This window comes from Diabrotica virgifera, chromosome 1 (genome assembly GCF_917563875.1).
Source record: "Diabrotica virgifera virgifera chromosome 1, PGI_DIABVI_V3a".
In the NCBI taxonomy this organism is placed as follows: Eukaryota; Metazoa; Arthropoda; class Insecta; order Coleoptera; family Chrysomelidae; genus Diabrotica; species Diabrotica virgifera.
This window is the reverse complement of record NC_065443.1, coordinates 140,507,778-140,531,883: the sequence shown is the minus strand read 5'-3', so window position 1 is coordinate 140,531,883 and position 24,106 is coordinate 140,507,778. Positions and strand designations below refer to the sequence as shown.

General features: G+C 35.4%; 1 protein-coding gene across 1 annotated transcript in view; it reads right to left on the bottom strand.

Annotated features, from left to right (window-relative positions):
- Positions 1-506: 506 nt before the first annotated feature.
- The window catches only part of LOC126881069 (uncharacterized), a 77,411-nt gene continuing 53,811 nt past the window's right edge, over positions 507-24,106 (bottom strand). The window contains exons 5-8 of the mRNA XM_050645096.1: positions 20,535-22,799; positions 19,159-19,584; positions 8,297-8,599; positions 507-657 (exon numbers count right to left, since the gene is read on the bottom strand). Of these exons, the coding sequence (XP_050501053.1) occupies positions 623-657; positions 8,297-8,599; positions 19,159-19,584; positions 20,535-22,799 (3,029 nt within the window). The 3' untranslated portion in view covers positions 507-622. The remainder of the gene's footprint in view (positions 658-8,296; positions 8,600-19,158; positions 19,585-20,534; positions 22,800-24,106) is intronic.

Here is a 24,106-nt window from a genome sequence, read left to right as displayed (position 1 = left end):
CAATAAAGGGATCACAATAGATGCAATATTCTGCATGCTGACACCGTACACTTTAGATGGTATGGTTTTTTTTAGAGCTTACCATGATCAAATATTCGTTTTCTGTAATGTAATTTTTTGTGTGAAAGTCCTTTGTGCGCTCGTATTTGATGTTTTTAACTTATCCGGCTACAAACCAACAGCAACATTGAACTATTTTATTCAACAGACAGACAGGGTTTTTCTCTATTATTAAAAACTGCATAAGAAATAGAAGTCTTTTTATATCGTACATGGGATCCATCTCTCTTCATAGTGGTATTTTGAATTTTTTGACCATAGCTCTGAAGATGGCCTTATAAGCCGAAAGCGCTCAGCTTGAAATTATTTATTTTACACACTTCAAAAGTACACTTCTTCCTGTGTATCTGTAGTAATAAGTGTGTACAAATCTATTTCAGTCTACTTTTTCTACAATATACTTCCTGCTAAACTTACTAACACTTCTAATTAAAAAAATGCTAGAATGCATTTAAATAATTTTATTAAAAAAATCACATTTTTATGGAGGCTCTTAAAAGTTAACTTAAAAATAAAATCACAAATTTATTATTTTCTTTTTTGAGAACTTCAGTATTTGGTTCTACTTTGCATAGAATGATCCTGAACTTGAATAAGCTGAAACAAAAATTAAGATTTAAATAAATATAAAAAAAACATATTAATAAAAATAATGAAAGCTAAATATTTCAACCCTTCCAATCTACTAAGTATTGAAATAGCACGTGCATCATTCATTAAACTTAAAAAGTTTCTTTGTTGTCGGGATATAAGGTTAGAACTACGTCTAGGGATGCTTCGATGTTACGTGTTCTCTACTGTTCTTTACGGCTTGGAAGCGTGGACGTTGAAACAAGTCCATTTGAATAAGTTGGCCGCCTTTGAATTTTGGTGTTACAGAAGAATACTACGAATATCATGGATTCAAAGAATGTCGAACGTGGAAATAACTAGAAGGATAGGAAATCAACCGGAAATAATACTAACTATCAAAAGACGAAAACTTGAGTACTTGGGACATGTGATGAGAGGGCAAAAACACTCATTATTACAACTTGTTATACAAGGTAAAATCCGAGGAAAGCGAAATGTGGGAAGACGAAGAACATCCTGGCTTAAGAACTTACGGGAATGGTTCGAATGCAGTAGTGCAGAGCTATTTAGAGCGGCAGTCAACAGGGTCCGCATTGCTATGATGATTTTCAACCTTCGATAGAAAATGGAACTTAAAGAAGAAGAATCTACTAAGTAGGAAACCTTCCTAAAAGCCCCTACTGACGGAGATACTAGTGGTAGTGACTACTCTCATTTACACTCGACTTTACCCACTAGTGTATCATCAGCTACTAGCAACGTCCACTAAATTCAAATAGGTTTGAGTTTAGGAAAGGTTAAGGAGCCAGCACCTAATGAGCCAATGACAGCTATTATTGGACGTATCTTAAGCACTTATTCACTGTGCATGTGATGTGAAGACATAACGATTCTTCTTCTTCATATGCCTTATCCTTTAAGGACATTGGCGATCATCATGGCCTATTTTAGTCTGTCTGCAGTGGTTCTGAAGAGTTCAATTGCGGTTTTTCCACTCCATTGAGTTAAATGTTTCAACCAGGACGTGTGTCGTCTCTCTGGTCCTCTTTTTCCTTCAACTTTTCCTTGTATAACTTATTGCATCAATTCATATTCATTTTTTAGTATGTGACCAAAGTAACTCATTTTTCTTTTCTTTTAGAGTATTGCTTATTTCTTTTTCTTATTTCTATTTTGTGTTTCTGTGTTTGTGACGTGTTGTGTCCATATTTTCCACATTCTTCGACATCATATCTCAAAGCTGGTAAGCTGGCCTTTTTTCAGTTGCGTCCGTAATTGTCCAGGCTTCAACTCCATATAACAGTTGTTATATAACATTGTTAATATCACTCAATTCCTGTGTGAAGCAATAGACAGAAATGCTCAAGTCGGCGTCATATACACTGACTTTTCCAAAGCTTTTGACCGCTTAAGTCATAAAATTCTACTGAATAAGCTCAGTTCTATTTCAATCACACCTACGCTGTTACAATTATTTAACTCTTATTTTACAGATCGATGGCAATATACACAAATTAGAGGTTTTAAATCAACACCTTTTCCTCAGTTATCCGGAGTACCTCAAGGTTCAATTGTAGGGCCGCTATTGTTTGTGATATTCGTTAATGATATTGTTGATGACCTAGATGTTCATTCACTAATTTATGCGGACGATTTAAACTTATTTTTTGAAATTAAGTCACCCTCCGATTGCATTAGACTTCAAGAAAATTTAAATAAAATCAGTATATGGTGTGACACTAATTGTTTGCAGCTAAATGCGTCTAAATGTAATGTTATGTCTTTTTCTAGAAGCCCTTCTCCAACACACTATGATTATCATATACATAATACTTCCATTTGTCGCCCCAGCTCTGTTAAGGACCTGGGGGTCATATTTGACTGCAGACTATCATTTGTTCCACACATCACTAATATCGTTGCGGGTGCGTTTAGTACTCTAGGTTTCATTTTATGAAATGCGAAAGAACTTACCGATATTGACACTTGCAAATTTTTATATTCATCTCTTGTTCTCCCCAAACTCGATTATGCATCGATAGTTTGGTCTCCAATTTATCAAAATCACACAACTGTTTTGGAATCAGTACAGAGGCGGTTTTTAAAAAGTATGCACTTTAAATCCACTGGCATTTATCCTGCTAGGGGATTTTCAGAAGAGCTACTTCTCGATAAATTTAAGATGCAAAGTCTTCAGCGTCGTAGAATAACTCAATCTTTATGCTTTTTATTTAAAATTATTAACAATCAAGTAAATACTCCTGAGTTATTGCAACTTCTTAATCTCCGCGTACCACGTGTTGCTTCTCGTACTTCACAAACGTTTTATGTTAACAGAGCCAGATCAAATATTTTGGTGCAATCACCTCTAGTACAAATGCAAGCTCACTACAATGCGAACTCTGATCTCTTTGACATCTTCAATTCTAATTTACGCATCATTAAGAATACTGCTAACGATATTAGGTTGCAACCAGTCAATTTTTAACATCTTGCTGTTATATTATATATTTATTCTGTATTTTTGTATTTAATTGTTTTACATACCATGTATTTTCTGTTTTTCTTTAATTACTTTATAAGTTTTTGTTCGTCGTTGTTCGTATGTGAGTGTGTTTTTCTCATTTTGAGTTTTTTCACACACTTACATATAAACGGCGTTTATGTAGTCTATGTATTTTATACTGTTTTGTTGTTATGTTTATGATCTGTAAACGGTAAATTTACTAATACGCTTAATACACTAACCCAGATTGTAATTGGTCCAGTACTGTTATTTGGGTACTAAATAAATAAATAAATAAATAAATAACAGGACAGATAATACGTAACATCTCAATACTCTAGTTCTAATTTCCATTCCCAGTTTTCCATTGCGTAATATTTATTTTATTTTATTGAAAACGCTTCTGGACATCTCAATGCGTTGTTCTATTTCAAGACTCCGGCCCCATTGTTCATTTAGCTCACATCCCAAATAATTGTATCTGGGTCCATTCTCTAAAACTTTTTCTATAACTTAGATTGTTTCGTTTTCAATCTTGTTCTTACTGACAATCATGATTTTTGTTTTTTTTTTTGTGTTCAGATCCATTCCATGCCTCTCGCAGTACTGTGTAGTGTGATCAACCAACATTTGTCTGCTCTCCTCAAGGAGTATTGTATCTTGTATCGTCTGCGTATCTGAGATAATTCACTGAGATTATTCACGTTCATTGATGTGCCTTCGTTGATGTCTTCTAATGCCTCTTTAAACATATATTCTGAGTACATATTAAAAAGTACACGTCCTTGTCGTACTCCTCTTCTTATTGGAATATCTTTAGATTTTTGTTGGTCTACTCTAATTATTTCTTTCTTATATCGGTATAAATTTGTAATGATTCTCACATCTGTGTTTCGTAATATTATATTTGAAAGCCTTCTGTGTTATATTTTGTCGAAGGTCTTAACAAGAGTATAAAGGCTAATTACAGAAGCGAACTCCTGAAAGTAAATGAATAAAAATGAAATTTTATTTTTTAGCTATATTCCGGTTCTCCATCGACTTACTTTCGGGATCAATGAATTAGTGCCATCAAAGAGTAAGTTAACGTCTATTACGGCAATACGTAACCACCAACAACCAAACTGATGCGTATGCATATTCAAATCAACAAGTTCTTGGTTTTCTGGCCACCGCGTGGCTTTAACCATAAAACTACTAAACTACTTACATCGTAGTGAGTGTGCTTTTTTCAATTATTATTTTTCAATTAGTTATTAACCGGTCGAACTGCAGTTAATTGGCGTATTGGCTTTTTCATTCATTGACGAGACGCAGTCCAAAATTCGGGAAGTCTGTACCCGCTTGCACAGGTTTAGTGTACGGGTACCATACGTTTGTGGAGTCACTTCTTCTTTACGTGCCATCTCCACGACGAAGGTTGGCAATCATCATTGCTATCTAACTTTTGAGATTACAGCCCGAATGAGTTCAGTTGAGCTATATCCAAACCATTCTCTGAGATTTCTCTGCCAGGACATTTTTCTCCTACCTATGCTGCGCCTTCCTTGAATCTTTCCCTGCATAATTAATTTTAGGAGTTCATATCTGTCACCACGTGTTATATGACCCAAGTATTGAAGTTTTCTTATTTTAATAGAATCCAGTATCTCCCTGCTCTTCTGTATTCTTCTTAGTGCTGCCTCATTGGTTATTCTGTCTGTCCAGGAGATTCTCAGCATTCTTCGATATGTCTTCATATCGAATGCTTCCAATCTATTGAGACATTGTTCATTAAGAGTCCATGTCTCCACCCCATAAAAAAGAACAGAAAATACATAACATTTTAGTATTCGGCTTTCTAAGATTTAGGCTGAGGGCTCTACTACATAATATTTGTTTCATATTAGTGAATGCACTAGCCTTTTCTATTCTAATTTTGATTTCTTTGGTATAATCGTTTGTTTCACTAATTTTTGTCCCTAAATAGTTATAATTCTGAACTCGTTCTATCGTCTTATTATTTACGTGTAGATTGATGTTTCTAATATTTTTCTTTGATATAACAATAAATTTTGTTTTCTTGATGTTTAGTGACAGACCAAATTCTTCACTCGTTGCAACAACCTTATCTAAAATTCTTTGTAGATCTGCAATAGTTTCTCCTATTAGTATTGTGTCATCAGCGTATCTAATTTCACATATGGGTAGGCCATTTATTTTTATGCCTGCTATTTCATCTTCTAATGCTTTTCAAGTAATTGACTGCTCAGTCATTAAAGATATGGATGACGGTTTCAGGTCTAGTGAAATAGAATCTCCATGAGATAGCCCCATTATGTTTGGTGGCCACTCAGTAGATAAGTCCCTGGTTCAATATACCAGAAAATTTTCATTTCTAATTTAACTAAGAAACTACCATGCTTCGAAAGGCACGTGAAACCGTCGTCGGTCTCGGCTGTGTAACGTAAGGAGTCGTTAACATTAAAACTCTGAGTCAGAAGTTTCCAGGAATGGAACATATGCAATAAACCAATTGGTGTCAGTACCACCGGTTACAATAAAAAACGACGTACGAATTACGGCGTTATTATAAGTATTTTGTAGCTTATCTTCTTCTAGCAAGTATATATCAGCTCTTTATTGCGAGATATAGGTCCAACATAAATTTTGTTTCTAATTATCTTTTAAATGGCTGGCATACATAGAATATAGAATTTAATAGCTTAGCAAAATACTATTTTTCCCAACTCATCCTCATATGTGGTTTCCATAAAATCAGTGTTGACTAATATTAGAAACATGATTGCAAAAATGTTGGTAACTATCGCCTCTTGCTAAAAATCTTTAGTTTTTATCTGACAAGAGTTGCTTTTCTCATTAGTAGGTACATTTTCTTTTTGGGTTTTTGGTTGATTAAACTTAACAGTCTTCACAACTCATCTTCACAATTCACTCGTTCAAAAGATTATCTTCTACAAGTTTCCAGATTATAATAAACATAGCTTCCAGGTAATTTCTACCACTCACCCACCCTTTTTCCCAGTAAGTTCTGTTTATATTATTATATTTATATTATTATACTTATATGTTCTCAGTCATAATATAAACAAGTATAGTACTTCTCATGACCATAATACACTACTCGGAAGCACTAAAACAATTTTAATCAAAGCTAGTACTGCGCTAGCTTCTTGTTCAGTCAGTAGTTCATAAACTTCCACTTACTACTCGTACTAACCGTCACTATAGCCCGATCAGGGAACACAAAATTTTACGAAAATCCCCAAAAAAAAATAAAGGAAGGATAAAAATTTGGGAATAGGTAGTTAAAATTGTCTATTATTATATACGAAAAAGTTTACAATTCTACGTCCCCTCCATTTTACAAAAATTGGGAAATACGGGGTGAAAAATATTTTTTTGGGAGTGAAAAATATACGTTAAAAATAAGTCCCAAATTGTATAAAATGACTAATTCTCTTTTGTTCTATAGCATTTTTTCACTAAGTTAATACTTTTCGAGTTATTTGCGAGTGAATATGTTCATTTTTAACAAATAAAAACATGTATTTTGGACGGTTTTTTGCAGATAACTCAAAAAGTAAGTATTTTAACTAAAAAATAGTCTAAGCAAAAATATAGCTTATAAAAAACTGAAAAAATGGTGTACGCATGAGATCTGTAGACTCAGTAGAAGCAGAGTTCTAGCTAATGAAAAGTAGGTTCTTCTTCGTCAAATTGCAAATCGAATATTTCAATTTGAAATAACCCCAAAACGGAGCAGTTTTCGGGGAAAATTAATTACAACCTTTTTAAAGTGTTTAAAAAAAGGTTTATTTTTGTTTTTTAAAAACTTTGCTCAAGACGCTCAAAAAATTGCTGACATTTTTTATTTTTGCCAAAAAAATCGCGAAAATCACCCCTAATTAACTTCTCAAAAATTATTCGTTACCGCTTCACAAGTTACTTTACTTATGTATTGTTTATATTATCTATAAGTTTCATTGGTTTAAAGTGTTCATTTTTGAAAAAAATTGGGTTTAAAATAAAACATTTTTTTTAAATGGAATTTTTTATGGAATCAACTTAAAAATTATTAGTAATACCAAAAATCTCAAAGAGTGATAAAATGTTCGTTTTGCTTTTCTGAATATTTTTGATTTTTTGTTTTCTTGTTAGACAAAAATTGGTTATGCTATGGCTGTTCAAAATTTGCCTAACTCGTTCAAGCCATTTTAACTACAGCTTTTTCAAAAATAAGCACTTTGAACCGAGGAAACTTACAGATCATATTATAAATAATACATAAGCAAAGTAACTTGTCAAGTGGTAGTGATAAAATTTATTTGTGATGCTAATTAGGGCGCGATTTTTTTTACCAAACAATAAAAGGGACCAACAATATTTTGAGCGTAACTCACTTACTTTTAATGTTAGAAGTTCTTTTAAGAAACAAAAATAAACCTTTTTTTTAAACACTTTAAAAATTGAAATTTAAAAGTTGAAATGAATTTTCCCCGAAAAGTGCTCAGTTTTTGGGTTATTTCACATTGAAAAATTCGATTTGGAATTTGACGAAGAAGAACCTACTTTTCATTAGCTACAACTCTTCTTCTACATTTTTTCAATTTTTTCTATGCTATATTTTTGCTAAGAGTATTTTTTTCAATAAAATACTTACTTTTTGAGTTATCTTCGAAGAACCGTCCAAAAACATGTTTTTTTTTTTGTTAAAAATGAACATATTCACTCGCAAATAACTCGAAAAGTATTGACTTAGCGAAAAAAAACTCTATAGAACACAAGTTGTTTAGAATTAGTCATTTTATCCAATTCCGGTCTTATTTTCAATGTATATTTTTCACCTTCGAGAGAGGGTATTCCCCTCCATTTTTGTAAAATGGAAGGGATGTAGCATTGTAAACTTTTTCTTATATAATAATAGACAATTTCAACTACCTATTCTCAAATTTACATCCTTCTTTTATTTTTTTTTGGGTCAGATTGTTCTTTGATCGGGCTACTAGTATTTTAGTCTACATGTAATATTAGTTTATTTATTCATCTTTTTCGTATCAGGATGTTAATTTCTATAATAATGTTTAAAGCGTGAATTAACATAAATATCTTCAGTATTTCTAGTGATTTAAGATTGTAATTAATTAATGTACTAACCTGAAGAATGCGATGATGCTGAACTACCAGAATACGAATTTGAACCGCTGAATGATCCAGACCCAGAATGACCTCCTTTAATTGACTGATTAATTAGTTCTTTCAGGAGAGGAAAACCATTTTCAAAACCGGCACCACTACCAGATGAGGAGTAGGAACCAGCACTAGGCCCTCCTTTTACACCCCCACCATAAGATCCGCTACCAGAGCCGCCGAACGAGGAACTGCTTGAGAAAGAACCACTATATGAGCCACTTCCAGAAGATTGGAAGCCGCAGGACCCTGTTTTGCAACCACCTTTTACTATAAAGAAAAAAATAAGATATTAGATAATTTAACCACCGAACACTATTTAACCTAATGCATTGTTATTGATTCGAAGTTATTTTCTTGTTGTATCATTTTCTGTTATTTATTATCTTTAATGGAAATTAACCATATAGGTCTGGATCCCGCGTATGAAAAAAAAGTTGATTAACAGCAAGCTGAAAATTTGTTAATAGCTTAAGGGTGTCTAGTCTGATAAACTTTGATATATGGGAACACTGGAACAGGGGCAATTTTAATTGTGGAACAGGTTAAAAATTTGGAACGGTCAGACCACGAAAACGTCACATTCCGACAAAACTTCCAATCGATTTGTTATACATACTTTCATTAAACTCTCATGCAAAAATCAGGCTGCTATTTATCACGAAATGGGAATTATAATGAGTGGAACTCGTAGAATACGTCAAATGACAGGAATTTTGACAGGTGATAAATAGCAGTCTGATTTTTCCATGAGAGTTTAATGAAAGGGTAACAAATCAATTGGAAGTTCTGTCCCGTTCAGGGAGTCCGTTAAGGGGCGCCCAAAAAAAAATCCTTAAAAAAACTCGAAATCGTCAGATAAAGATAAGGTAAGTTAAGTACATGAAAAGTAGCAGAACAGTGCATATTTAAAAAAATATGACGGTTTAAGCGGGGAGTAAGGAAATGGGTGAATCACAAAGTTTCACAAGAAAAATGCGAATATTTCGAGAAATAAACGTGAGATCGAAAAACTAAAAAATGCGTGTTTAATATTTTTCAAAAATCTATCGAATAATATAAAACACAACCACCCAAGTAGATAGACAACCTGCGTTCTGGCACATCCCCTAAATCGCAACCCTTAAATATTAATAAATGCCAAACGGCTTAACGTAGGATGACGTGTGACGTATCGTTGGAAAGGGGATGAAAAAGGGGGTTGAACGCAGTATGTGGCGTGCGCATCGGAATATGCCAAAAGGGCATTACGTCATATCTTCGTTTCTATTGGTCCGATTTTGACGTAAGAGGGCTCGTCGGAACGGGGAGGGGGTAACGAATAAGTTGAGACAAAAAACAAAGATGGCGGCAGTGCCAAAAGGGCATTACGTCATATCTTCTTTTCTATTGGTCCGATTTTGACGTAAGAGGGCTCGTTGGAACGTGGAGGGGGTAACGAATAAGTTGAGACAAAAAAACAAAGATGGCGGCAGTGCCAAAACGGCATTACAGCATATCTTTGTTGCTATTGGTCCGATTTTGACGTATGGGGTCTCAAATAAAAGCGGTGACGACACAGAAGCCAACTGTCAATTCTTCTTCTTCTTTTCGTTTGTCAATTCTTCTTCTTTTCCGTATAGGATCCTGGACGCCCATATAAAAAGCATGGAAAACGGAAAGTTTACCTTGGACAGAGGAGTCCTGTGATGGACATTTAAGTCAACCTTGGACAAAAATTCAATACAAATTAAATGGGTCAATTCTCTATTAGACATGATACAGTCTAGCTTGGACTGAACTATTCTAAATAAAATTCCAAGAGTTATCGCATTCAAAAAGTGTTTTTTGTATTACGAAATAAAATACCAAGATGTTACATATTATTTATTAACAAATTATAATAATTCTAATAATTTTAAAATTGTTTCTCTTTGCAGTTCTGCCTTTTTATTTAAACCTAAATTCATTAGTTCACTAATAATTTTTCGTTTTTGATGCATTTTTTCTTTGTATGATTTTCGTATCGCCATCCCACTTTCAGTTTTGTAAAATGTTCTTCTCTTTTCATTTGCTTCATTTTTCCTTCTAATACCTTCCTCACCTCTTTCACACATGCAGGTTGATTTGACATGTAGTTCATGCTCTGATGTATATTTTTCTAAATTGCTAACGCCTCTGCTCACTAGGGTAGAAATTTCTTTGCGTATACCTGCACAGAACTTTCCTCTCGAATGTAACCATTCTGATTTAAATATTCTTCTCTCGTAATGGGAGTGAGGTTTACCTAAAAGTCCATCTCCATCTCGACGAAGGGGTTTTTGACCATCAGCACAGGCAATGTATCTCAAAACACCAACACAATGATCCAAACAAATAATTTTTCTAAATGTAGTTTTTGGATGTAGTCTTTTCCCTGCACGTTGTAGTTTCTTCTTGTAAGCCAACATTGTAGATCCATTCGTAAAATGAATTAATGAATGGAGATGTTCGTGTGCAGTACTTCCGTCGTCTGCTACTAAATGACAACGGCAAATGGAATACCATTTTACATTAGGAGCACATGCTAGAAGAGAAAAATCACTCTCATTTAAGAGTAAATGATACCATTCTCTTGGTGACTCTTCGTAATCCTTTGCCATATCCGCCGGAGAAAGAGCATTAATGTCGTTGACACTCAAAAGAGCCAGATAGTCACTTTTTGACAAAATAGACATATTTTAACTGGATACTTAAGAACAAAGAACTGAACTCTGAAAGCTGTCTCACTAGACTAAAAGAGTCCTTACAAAGTCGTTAAATTTATCTGCCAGTACAGCTTCCCCCACCCTAATTGATTACTTTACGCATGCGCCATTTACGCGGTCAAAGGTCAAAGTCTCGTTGTCTAGACCTGCAATAATTAAACAAGTTAATCCAACAATTTCGACCTGCTGTTCTGACACAGTACTTAAATCACAACTCCACGTTCGATGTAGAAATTATGAATTAAATTATTTAGATATAAATTGCAGTTACAGAACGTGGGGTTGTGATTTAAGTACTGTGTCAGAACAGCAGGTCGAAATTGTTGGATTAACTTGGTTAATTATTGCAGGTCTAGACAACGAGACTTTGACCTTTGACCGCGTGAATGGCGCATGCGTAAAGTAATCAATTAGGGTGGGGGAAGCTGTACTGGCAGATAAATTTAACGACTTTGTAAGGACTCTTTTAGTCTAGTGAGACAGCTTTCAGAGTTCAGTTCTTTGTTCTTAAGTATCCAGTTAAAATATGTCTATTTTGTCAAAAAGTGACTATCTGGCTCTTTTGAGTGTCAACGACATTAATGCTCTTTCTCCGGCGGATATGGCAAAGGATTACGAAGAGTCACCAAGAGAATGGTATCATTTACTCTTAAATGAGAGTGATTTTTCTCTTCTAGCATGTGCTCCTAATGTAAAATGGTATTCCATTTGCCGTTGTCATTTAGTAGCAGACGACGGAAGTACTGCACACGAACATCTCCATTCATTAATTCATTTTACGAATGGATCTACAATGTTGGCTTACAAGAAGAAACTACAACGTGCAGGGAAAAGACTACATCCAAAAACTACATTTAGAAAAATTATTTGTTTGGATCATTGTGTTGGTGTTTTGAGATACATTGCCTGTGCTGATGGTCAAAAACCCCTTCGTCGAGATGGAGATGGACTTTTAGGTAAACCTCACTCCCATTACGAGAGAAGAATATTTAAATCAGAATGGTTACATTCGAGAGGAAAGTTCTGTGCAGGTATACGCAAAGAAATTTCTACCCTAGCGAGCAGAGGCGTTAGCAATTTAGAAAAATATACATCAGAGCATGAACTACATGTCAAATCAACCTGCAAGTGTGAAAGAGGTGAGGAAGGTATTAGAAGGAAAAATGAAGCAAATGAAAAGAGAAGAACATTTTACAAAACTGAAAGTGGGATGGCGATACGAAAATCATACAAAGAAAAAATGCATCAAAAACGAAAAATTATTAGTGAACTAATGAATTTAGGTTTAAATAAAAAGGCAGAGCTGCAAAGAGAAACAATTTTAAAATTATTAGAATTATTATAATTTGTTAATAAATAATATGTAACATCTTGGTATTTTATTTCGTAATACAAAAAACACTTTTTGAATGCGATAACTCTTGGAATTTTATTTAGAATAGTTCAGTCCAAGCTAGACTGTATCATGTCTAATAGAGAATTGACCCATTTAATTTGTATTGAATTTTTGTCCAAGGTTGACTTAAATGTCCATCACAGGACTCCTCTGTCCAAGGTAAACTTTCCGTTTTCCATGCTTTTTATATGGGCGTCCAGGATCCTATTAGAGAAAACCGAAGTTCATCTGAATTCAATAGGCCGCCTTAAAGGTTCAAGTGGAGACAAATATCATTATATTATTAAGCCATTGTTTAGACCTGCATCTACATCAACGGTAGCAAAGAAACCGTCACAGTCTACATCAACGATAGTTCAGAATCTGTCACAGTCTAAATTAACGGTATCACAGAATCCGTCACAGATAAATACTCGATCTACTACATCATCAGCACTAAAGCAACCACCACATAGTCGTTTACCAACTCGTTCAACATCATCTCAATCAGCGTCTCCATAGCTACCTTCGCCAGCTGCATCCTCCAAAGGATCAGGGCTTATCGATGACTCTCGTTTGATTTACAGTGAAACACCTAGGGAATATATTTACTGGGACGACCCAAATGAATTGGTGGAGCGTCTTCAACTCTTGGTGGCTTCGAAAGACGCCGGCAACACATCTCTCGACAACGAAATTGTAGCCATCATCAATGAACTAAAAGAAGCTAATATAATAGAGTAACTGGGAATGACAATATCATTTCCATTATGAGTGTCGACAAATTCGGTCATCATTCTCGTGGTGGTGGTGGTAGCGCTCAAAAGGTGACGCGAGTTACATTTCCACATACTTCTGACGGAAATATTAATGCCGAAAATGTGAAAATTTGCAATGTCAAGGATCCATCAGAAAATGGTGATGCTGCAACGAAAAAATACGTCGATGCACAAATAAATGAGTTGCGTAACATACAGTCACCATTAATTCAAACACATGGTGAGTTGTTGATGAAAAAAACTGGGGAGATAGAAGGCTTAGCCATCGGACTAAATGAAGTAAGAGAAGAGCTCCATAAAACCACAGTTCCACTTCTCGAGCAAAAGTTGCAGAAAATAATGAAAAATGATTTGAATACACTAAAAAAGGATACGGAGAATAATGTAAATAAGTTGTTGCAGCAAAAAACTCGTGATATAAAGAATTTAACCATGGAACTAAACGAAGTAAGAAAAGAGCTTCATAAAACCACAGTTCCACTTCTCGAGCAAAAGTTGCAAAAAATATTCAAAGATGATTTGAATACACTAAAAAAGGATACGGATAAGAATATAAAATCGGCTGCAGAAACCATTGCACATCATGCGATATACGATATGAAGATGGAAAAGAAGATAAAAGAAATGAACGCGGCATTGCAGGATGTAGTAGACAACCTTCATTCGATGAATATAGATACCCGCCTAACAGCAATTGAAAGTCGTTTATAAAAATGTCTAAAGAAAAGGAACAGGTGGTGTATGAGTTGCATAAACCAGCACGAAAAAATTATCCTCGTCGACGAACAATAATCAAAGGAATCGATGACTTGTGGCAGATGGATTTGGCTGAAATGCGTCCTTATGCGCACCAAAATAAAAATTACAAACTAATACTAGTTGTAATTGATTGTTTTTCAAAATTTGTTTGGACACGCCCTCTAAAGAACAAAACAGGTGAGGAAATTACTCGGGCATTTTCGGATATTCTCGCCCATACTCAACGAGTTATTAGAACGTTGAAAGCAAAGTTGTACAAGTATTTCAGTTTACATGGATCATACAAATGGCTAGATGCACTACCTACAGTCACTGAGGAATACAACAATACAAAGCACAGTAAAACAGGATACAAGCCATCTCATGTCAACAAATCCAACGAAAAAGCCATTTTAAACAAAAGTTATAGTCATTTAAAGATTGCTGGTTCACGAAGATTTAAAGTTGGCGACATTGTACGTATATCAAAGGCAAAACATTTCTTTGAAAAGGCCTACACGCCCAATTGGACTACAGAATTATTTAGAATTGTACAAGTTAAGATAACGAATCCTATAACGTATTTGCTCGAAGACATGCAAGGTACACTGATTAGCGGCGGGTTTTACGAAGAAGAATTACAGAAAACAAAAAATCCCGACATTTACTTGGTTGAAAAAGTACTTAGACGAAAAGGCAATAAGATGTATGTTAAATGGTTAGGATTGGATAGCAAACACAACAGTTGGATTACTAGTTCAGATGTAGTTTAAGGATCTATATTTCGATACGCCGCGTAGACATACATTTTTTAGAAAATGCTGACAATTACACGCAAAGAGTGGGGGATTGAAAAAGTATAAATTCTCTCAGCAACCATCCGTCACATTCAGTTTGAGTTTCTCCAACCGACTTGTGTATTCAGTTGCAACAGCAGTAATATGGCTTCTCAAGATAGCGGATACGAAAGTGAAGAGACAATTATCTACGACGCTGAATTAGATCGAGTACTGGAAAAATATGAAGAAGCTGCCAAAGATGAGCCATATTATCTATTGGAAACTACCTATCCAATAGGATGTTTTCACATAAAAATTGGTCTATCTCCAGCTCGACAGTTTTCTCCATCCATTATTCTGTACCAACATGGTGAATGTACAAGAATCAGTTTAAACACATTCGAGTGGACTACCCTAATTGAGATGTTTATACAAATTATGGAAGAATTTTTCATACCACCTTTGCCCACCTGTTCCGATGGGTATGATCCAATCGAATTTGAGTGTGGTGATTTCTGCAAACTAAGACAATTATTGGTAATGGAAAATGTAAAGTTCCTGACTATCGAGAAACATGGAATCGAATATTATTTATGTGAAGATGATGTAAGCCAGATCCTGAGAGCAAACATTGATTTAGTGTCTCAACGAGTGTCGTTATTGGACAATTTACAGTTTTTTTCGTATTATAGAAATGTTGTATACTTTATTCAGCAAAATTGTCATAAGAGTAACAGTTTATATAGTCGACTTCACGCTTTAACTGCGTTTTGTGGAATTTTTCCAGATACTTTGTTAAGTCAAGCTTTGAATGAATATGTATGGTATTATAGCAATAAAGTTGTAAATGATTTGGATAATTGTTAATAAATAATATTAATAAAATATGTTGTCTTTTATTTTTTGACTTTAGAGAGTGTAACAGAGGTTATCAGAGGTCAGCAGAGGGTAGCAGAGCGCAGCAGAGGGTAGCAGAGGGTAACAGAGGGTAGCAGAGGGTCACAGAGGATAACAGAGGCTAGCAGAGGGTACCAGAGACGTACAGACGTCATCAGAGACAAGCTAACAGAAGGCACAGACGATCACAGAGCGGTATAAGGGGTCAGCAGAGTGTAGCAGAGCGGAGCATAAGGTAATAGAGATTAGCAGACGGTAGCAGAGCGCAGCAGAGGATAGCAAGTCGAATGTCACGTCATTCACGTTCAAATGTCACGTTCTGCTTCGAATTTCACGTCATTCACGTCACGTCATTTACGTCCTACGTCACATGTCACGTCATTCACGTCACGTCATTCACGTTCTGCGTCGAATTTCACGTCATTTACGTCCTACGTCGAATGTCACATATCTACGTCAAATGTCACGTTCTGCGTCGAATTTCACGTCATTCACGTCCTACGTCAAATGTCACGTTCTGCGTCAAATGTCACGTCGTTCATGTCACGTCATACGTCAAATGTCACGTCATACGTCAAATGTCACGTTCTCTTAGGCACTATACGGAAAAGAAGAAGAATTGACAAACGAAAAGAAGAAGAAGAATTGACAGCTGGCTTCTGTGTCTCCGCCGCTTTCATTTGACACCCCATACGTCAAAATCGGACCAATGACAACAAAGATGTCGAATGTCACGTTCTGTTAGGCACTATACGGAAAAGAAGAAGAATTGACAAACGAATTGGCTTCTGTGTCTCCGCCGCTTTCATTTGACACCCCATACGTCAAAATCGGACCAATGACAACAAAGATGTCGAATGTCACGTTCTGTTAGGCACTATACGGAAAAGAAGAAGAATTGACAAACGAAAAGAAGAAGAAGAATTGACAGTTGGCTTCTGTGTCGTCACCGCTTTTATTTGACACCCCATACGTCAAAATCGGACCAATAGCAACAAAGATATGCTGTAATGCCGTTTTGGCACTGCCGCCATCTTTGTTTTTTGTCTCAACTTATTCGTTACCCCCTCCACGTTCCAACGAGCCCTCTTACGTCAAAATCGGACCAATAGAAAAGAAGATATTATGCCCTTTTGGCACTGCCGCCATCTTTGTTTTTTGTCTCAACTTATTCGTTACCCCCTCCCCGTTCCGAAGAGCCCTCTTACGTCAAAATCGGACCAATAGAAACGAAGATATGACGTAATGCCCTTTTGGCATATTCCGATGCGCACGCCACATACTGCGTTCAACCCCCTTTTTCATCCCCTTTCCAACGATACGTCACACGTCATCCTACGTTAAGCCGTTTGGCATTTATTAATATTTAAGGGTTGCGATTTAGGGGATGTGCCAGAACGCAGGTTGTCTATCTACTCACCCACGTAGAAGGTTGGGGGGTAAATTTAAATTTTTAAATAGGAACCCCGTGAAATTTCGTGAAATGTACATCAAAAATAAGTAACTTTTATTCAAGACATTTTTTCAAATTATGGATAGATGGCGCTTTAATCGGAAAAAACCATTGTTGGAAATGTAAAATTAAATAAAAAAATGGAAAGTCCCCCAATTTATGGAAAACTTTACTTAACTTTTTTTGGTTTTAGGACCCAATCTTCACAACCCAATAGGTTCTCATAACGCTCGATTTCGCATATTTTGCTCCCCTACTACAGGTATGCACAAGCTAGTTTCAAACTCAAAGGCTTTTTTACATGAACCTTCAAAGTAAAGATCCAAAGATCTACTAGGTATGAATAGGAATCATCTGCCAATTATCGTAGGTCCCCCAAAAAGACACTGTCGTCAGAAGGGACACATGAACACAGTCGAACTGACAGAGAGTTCAGATTGTGTCAGGCTGATGACAAAATGGCGGAACACGATGTTTGGATAATATAGCCCATTATATTTGAGCATTATCAACTCAAGGCCCTGCGACTTCGTAGAAGTGTCACTTAAGGCCATAAGAGACCAACATGTCAAAGTATACAGCACCAAGTACACCGAGAGAACGATTTCTTATCTCCTAAAACACTGATTTCTTTGAGCCAACTTTATTAAAATTTAACATATCATACTAACCTTAAACATACCGGTTCACGTATAAAGAAACGAGTTTTTTAAACAGAACTCAATAATTTCTTACACATAATTTCTTCAATACTAAGAAATGCATTAATGGTTACATTTTCATGTTCTTATCCTAAAGTTTTGTTTTCTTCAATTGAAAACTACAAATATTTTGCAGTAAAAGAAATATATGTTAGGTTAATCCGTTTATATTTGTGAACAAGAAATTTATGTATAAACTATAATAGGTTTCTTGAATGTATCGTCTTCGATATACAATATAATAAATTATACTCTATGCACTCTATATATTATTATAGACCTTAGCATAGTTAACCCGTAATTTGTGTCCACCACTTTACAAAAGAAATCCGTATAGATTATTAACAATAATTATTATTCATCCGTGTTGGAGTCAGAAATCAGGCCAACAACGCAACATACGTCCTGACACACTAAATTTGTCAGGATGTTGGAATAGCAAGACCACCCGACAAAATAGGTCAGCTTGACTGTCAGGATTACTCATTTTTGTAGTGCGACAAGCCTACACACGCTCTAACCGTCTAAATTTGTCAGCCCTAAATTTATCAGAGCGTGTGTAGACGGTTAAGGGATGCAGATGATCTGTTAAACCATTCTTCCAGGTTTCTAAGCCATGACGTACTTCTTCGACCTGACCCGCTTCTTCCGTCTATCTTGCCGTGTATTATTAAATGGAGTATATTATATATCTCTGGGTGTCGCATAACATGGCCAAAATATTCAAGTTTTCGATTTTTAGCTGTTCTGACGACTTCTGTAACTTTTTCCATCCGATGCAAAACAACTTCGAAACTCTATGCACCCAAATTATTCGTAGCATTTTCTGATAAATCCAAATATCAACGGCTTCCAGTTCATGAAAAGTGTATCCGTTAAAGTCCAACCTTCGATACCATACAAAAGAGCAGAGAACACATAACATCTCACTAATCTAATTTTCAGACTCAAAGTAATATGTAATTTGCATAATATAACAGTTTCTGCATGTTAAAGAATGCAGCTCTGGCCTTCTCTATACGTATTCTAATTTATTTGCTCATGTCCCAGTTCTCATTTAGGTTACAACCAAGGTAGGTGATACGGTTAGTTCTCTCCCGTTTTTTACCATAAGCTGTTACCACTTCCGGTTGTATTGGCGTTTTACTAACAACCATCACCTTTGTCTTTGCGGGGTTCAGCTTTAGTCCAAATTCATCACACGTTGTGTTAATCAAGGATCGCTCTATAAATTGCCAAAATGGTAATATGGGTTTAGTATTTTGAACCCAGCTAAGTTAGTAGGTTTAAGCTTACATAAGTGTAAGTTTAACACAAAATGAACATCACAAAATCAAAGTTGACAGCTTTAGCACAATATCAATAAATCCTTAATACTAACCTCCTCCAAAGCTTCCAGATCCAGAATAGCTTCCAAACTGACCCCCGATAAAACCTTGTCCACAATTTCCTGTACTGCAACCACCACCATGTACGTTCCCTTGCACGAGTCCATTAGAAGAACTGGAATAACTTCCTTGAGATCCGCCATTAGCACCACATTTTCCAGTGGAACAGCCGGAACCAGGAACGTTTCTTTCAGGGTAATCAGGATATGCATTTCCCTGATTGCTTCCTTCAAAATTGACATCGGATGAACCTAAGCGACTACCAGAATTTATTATTCCACCGTGTATAGGTTTTAAGCTACCGCACTCTGTACCAGAACAAGAATATCCAGGTCTATTGATGCTTGGAGGTTGAACATCAATTACAGGTATTAAAAGACCATCTGGTTTTTCTACAATAACACTTCCGGAGACGAAACCTGAAATTAACGGGTTAATAAATATTTGGGGATTGCAATGTACCATTTATTTTGTATTAAAATAGCATCTACAATGTTTAGCTTTGAATTTACTCTTTTTTAAATCTTCATTTTTTTATGGGTTAGGATCCGTATTTCTAAGCCCTAGTCCCTAGTTCATATAAGAAGAGTAATTCCAACATTGATAATAAATTGATTAGTTGCTTTAATCGAAAAATAATAAGTACTAAAATAATTCTGAAACTGTTGTCTTGTATCATGTTCAAGTTTAAGTATTATATTTATATGGTATTAGCCACAGTTTTGGTTGTAATGAAAATTAAATATAGACCCGGATACCGCGTACCAAAAAAAGTTTATTAATAGCCAGCTGAAAATTTGTAAATAGCTTTACGGTGTCTAGTCGGACAAACTTTGATGTATGGGAACACTGGAACAGGGGAAGTTTTAATTATGGAAAGTGATTTTAATTGTGGATCGTGTCATCCTGACAAGTTTATGATTGTAAAAACTAGCAGGTTGTTTTTTAAGTTTATTCAATAGCAAACTTTATATATAATATATGAAAAAATGTTTGTCCGGCAAAGATGTTGGGCATTTTAATAAGTCCGACACGTAGAACATGTCAAATGACAAGAATTATGTTGGTGGCAAATAGTAGTCTGATTTTTCCATGAGAGTTTCATGAAAGGGTAACAAATAAATTGAAAGCTCTGTCCGACAAAATACATGGGACGTTTTCGCAGTCTGACGTTCGAAACCTGTAACCTGTTCCACAATTAAAACTTCCCCTGTTCCAGTGTTCCCGTACATCAAAGTTTGTCCGACTAGACACCGTTAAGCTATTAACAAATTTTCAGCTTATTATTAAAATTTTTTTTTGTTACGCGGGATCCAGGCCTAATAGATAAACATCACAATAATAATTAACACAATAATATATGACTCACCATTTTGTGAATTGGCTTGAGCATTAGCTTGACTTCCAGCATTAAAATTTGTTTGTGGGCCATCTTGGGGCTGATCTTTTACTATGACTGGTGTTACTATTGGTGGCAATTCTTGATTATAATTAGGAACAAAAAGTCTGTCTTTGCCTCCAGCACCCTTATATGCATCAGGTATTTGAGGTTGATTATTATAGACACAGGCTCCTCCTATACAGATGGGATTAGTATTTGGTTCGAGGTTGGTACAATCTTTCCCATTACAATTTGGTTGATGTTGAGAATATTGCGGATACGATTCAGGAAAATCACAAGGTTTATTACCGCAATTAGGTTTATTATTGGGTTGGTAAGGTTGTTTAGGATAAGCTACTGTAGTAGAATGTTGCACAGTTGGACTTGGAGTCACTTGTCCAGGATGCTTTGGTAACGGGCATGACGAACCTGTGCAACTATAGTAGCCTCCGTTGCTATCTGGTCCATTCGGTTTGTTAATATGTGGATGGTAGTGTTGGGTTGGCTTATTTCCAGGTAGTAAAAAGTCCATGCTAGATCCTGGTTTGTTATCTTGCACTGGTACAATTGAAGGAACAGGTTCTTTAAGTTTATTCTCTTTCTCATCTTCTGTATTGACAGGAATTTCTACTTCAATTGGAAGATCGATATGAGTTGGTTGTTGCTTATTAAGGTCCAAATTTATATTTTCTTGATTTTTGGTACTCTGCGCATTAGCGTTACTTTCTGAACCGGAATATATGTTACGATTTTCTTGATTTGGATTTTCATTACTTACAGGTTTATCTCTATTTTCACATTTTCCATTTTGGCAATTTAGTTTTTCTTGGTTATCTGGAATGATACTAATACAGTAGGCTCCAGAACATCCAGAAGTTGGGGTATTACCTGGGACATGTTTACTTCCAGGCACAGGGGGAAGAATACATTGTAATCCAGAGCAAAGTGTTCCTGGATATTCTGGGACACGTTGATTTATATCAAAATTAATGCTTCCTGGAGTAGGATATACTTCGGGAACGTGTTCGGGAGGGTTAAAATTGACAGGTTTATTGTCAGATACTATTCCCACGCTTATAACTCCAGGTTGTGGTAGCTGGATCCTAATTCCATTGTCATTTTTCTCACATATTCCATTAACACAGTTAATATTAATATTATCTTGTTTTCCTCCACAATTTCCATGAGTGCACAATGGACCTTCGTTACTAGTCGGTTTTCCAAATTCTATATTAAAGTTTCCACTTTCACGATTTGCATTACTGTTTGCGTTTGCCCCTGAAATAGATCCGGAGTTAATGTAGGATGGTTTCTTACCAGGTCCGAAGCAGTCATTACCATGACATCCTAATCGTCCTCCATATTCATCACATGCCCCTGTTCCGCAGTCTGGTTTAACAGAATGTTTATTGAAAGTTTCTGTAACAGGTACAAGAGGAACTTGTATATATCCAGGCCCTTTTTGTGGTTCCTGTTTATTGTATATACATTGATTACCCGCGCAATTAGATCCAGCGACAGGTTTGCTATCATGTATACTTCCTGGTTTTCCAGGAAATTGATTAATTATGTCAGATGGTAGAGGATTTTTGTTGTATGATCCTGTGATAGGTTGAACGGATACTTGGACAAATCCAGCTCCATTTTGATTATGAGAACCTTGACTTGCTGAAACGCTGGTGAAAATGCTGCCGCTAGGACCAGGTAATTTCCCAATAACCGCGAATGCACCATTTCCAGGTATTATTTTGTCTTCCACTGTTTGATGAGGTTGGGTGCTTATTGTTGGCACGGGAACTACTGCCACAGGAATATTACTGGTAGGAATATGTGGTTTAATGTCAGAAGCAGGTTTACTACTATATATACTGCCTGGTTGACCTGGGAAAGTGTGAATTAAATCTGAAGAAATTCCATTTGATCCTGCGTTTACTCGGTTAGTCAAATCAGTATGAACGTGGTTGGGTTGAACAGAAATTGGTTTTTGCTCGGGAGCCCAAGCTGGAGGACCGCCACCGCCAGGTGGAGCAGGTTTAAAATCGTGAATGCTTCCTTTGGGTCCAGGAAAGTGTCCTTGGTATGGGTTTTTAATGATTGTTCCCTGGTCATGTCCTGCATTGGAACCGGCGTTTAGGTTGATTACTGAGCCACCTTTACTTAAATCAAATGTAGAGCCACCGGAGCCTCCATTAGGAATATATTCATCAGGAACTCTAAAGTCGTTAATGAAGTATGTACCTTGAGGTTTGGATTCTAAAACATACAAAAACTTTTGTTAAAATTTGTTAAAAAATTAACTATAAACTAAAATATTAACTTTTACGAAACTAATATAGGCCTGGATCCCGCGTACCAAAAAAAGTTGATTAATAGCAAGCTGAAAATTTGTTAATAGTTTAACGGTGTCTAGTCGGACAAACTTTGATGTACGGGAACACTGGAACAGGGGAAGTTTTAATTGTGGAACAGTTTAAAAATTTGGAACGTCAGATTACGAAAACGTCCCATGTATTTTGTCGGACAGAACATCCAATTGATTTGTTACTCTTTCATTAAACTCTCATGCAAAAATCAGACTCCTATTACTAACCAACACGATTCCTGTCATTTGACATGTTCTTCGTGTTCCACTTATTAAAATGCCCAGTTGATGATAAACACCAATCAGTTTTTTTTATGAGAGTTTAATAAAATAGAATTAAATCAATTGGAAGTTCTGTCCGACAAAATACATGAAACGTTTTCGTAACTTGATGTTCCAGATTTTTAAACTGTTCCACAATTAAAACTTCCCCTGTTCCCGTGTTCCCGTATATCAAAGTTTGTCCGACTAGTCACCGTTAAGCTATTAATAAATTTTCAGCTTGCTATTAATCAACTTTTTTTTGGTACGCGGGATCCAGGACTAATAAATATTGGTAATAATAAAGCCTTTTTTTGTAGTTTTGTTTTTTTCAGTTTATTTCTTATAATAGGTAACTTGTAACTTAAAATTCAACACTTAGTATACGTATACGGTTATTTATTTGGATCAAAATTATTTCTTTGTAAGTCTTATCTAAATATATATATATATATATATATATATATATATATATATATATATATATATATATATCAAGCAGTGATTCTTGAGGATGCAGTCTATTTTGGCCCACAAGACAAAGAAAACTCTTTGACTTACTGTCAAGCTTTCGAATTTATTTTAATTCTTTTTCAAGACATCTGTTGACAAAAATATACAATTATAAAAATTATGTAGGTACTTACAATTTTCTTAATTACTTACTAGTCATGAGATTACATTGAAAAAATTTGAAACTTTACTAAAAGGACAATTATGCACATAGGTATGAAAAATTATTTTTAAAAACTTCAGTTATGTTGTCATGTTTGAAATATGTCATGAAATATGTAAAGTGTATACACTTTATATAGGAGGAAAGTAAAACTAGTAACAACATATTTTTTATTTTTTTATTAGATTTTATTAGATTGATCTATGAAAAAAAATTTAATAACATCAAACCCAATTAGTCCAGTCATTTTTTAAAGCATGT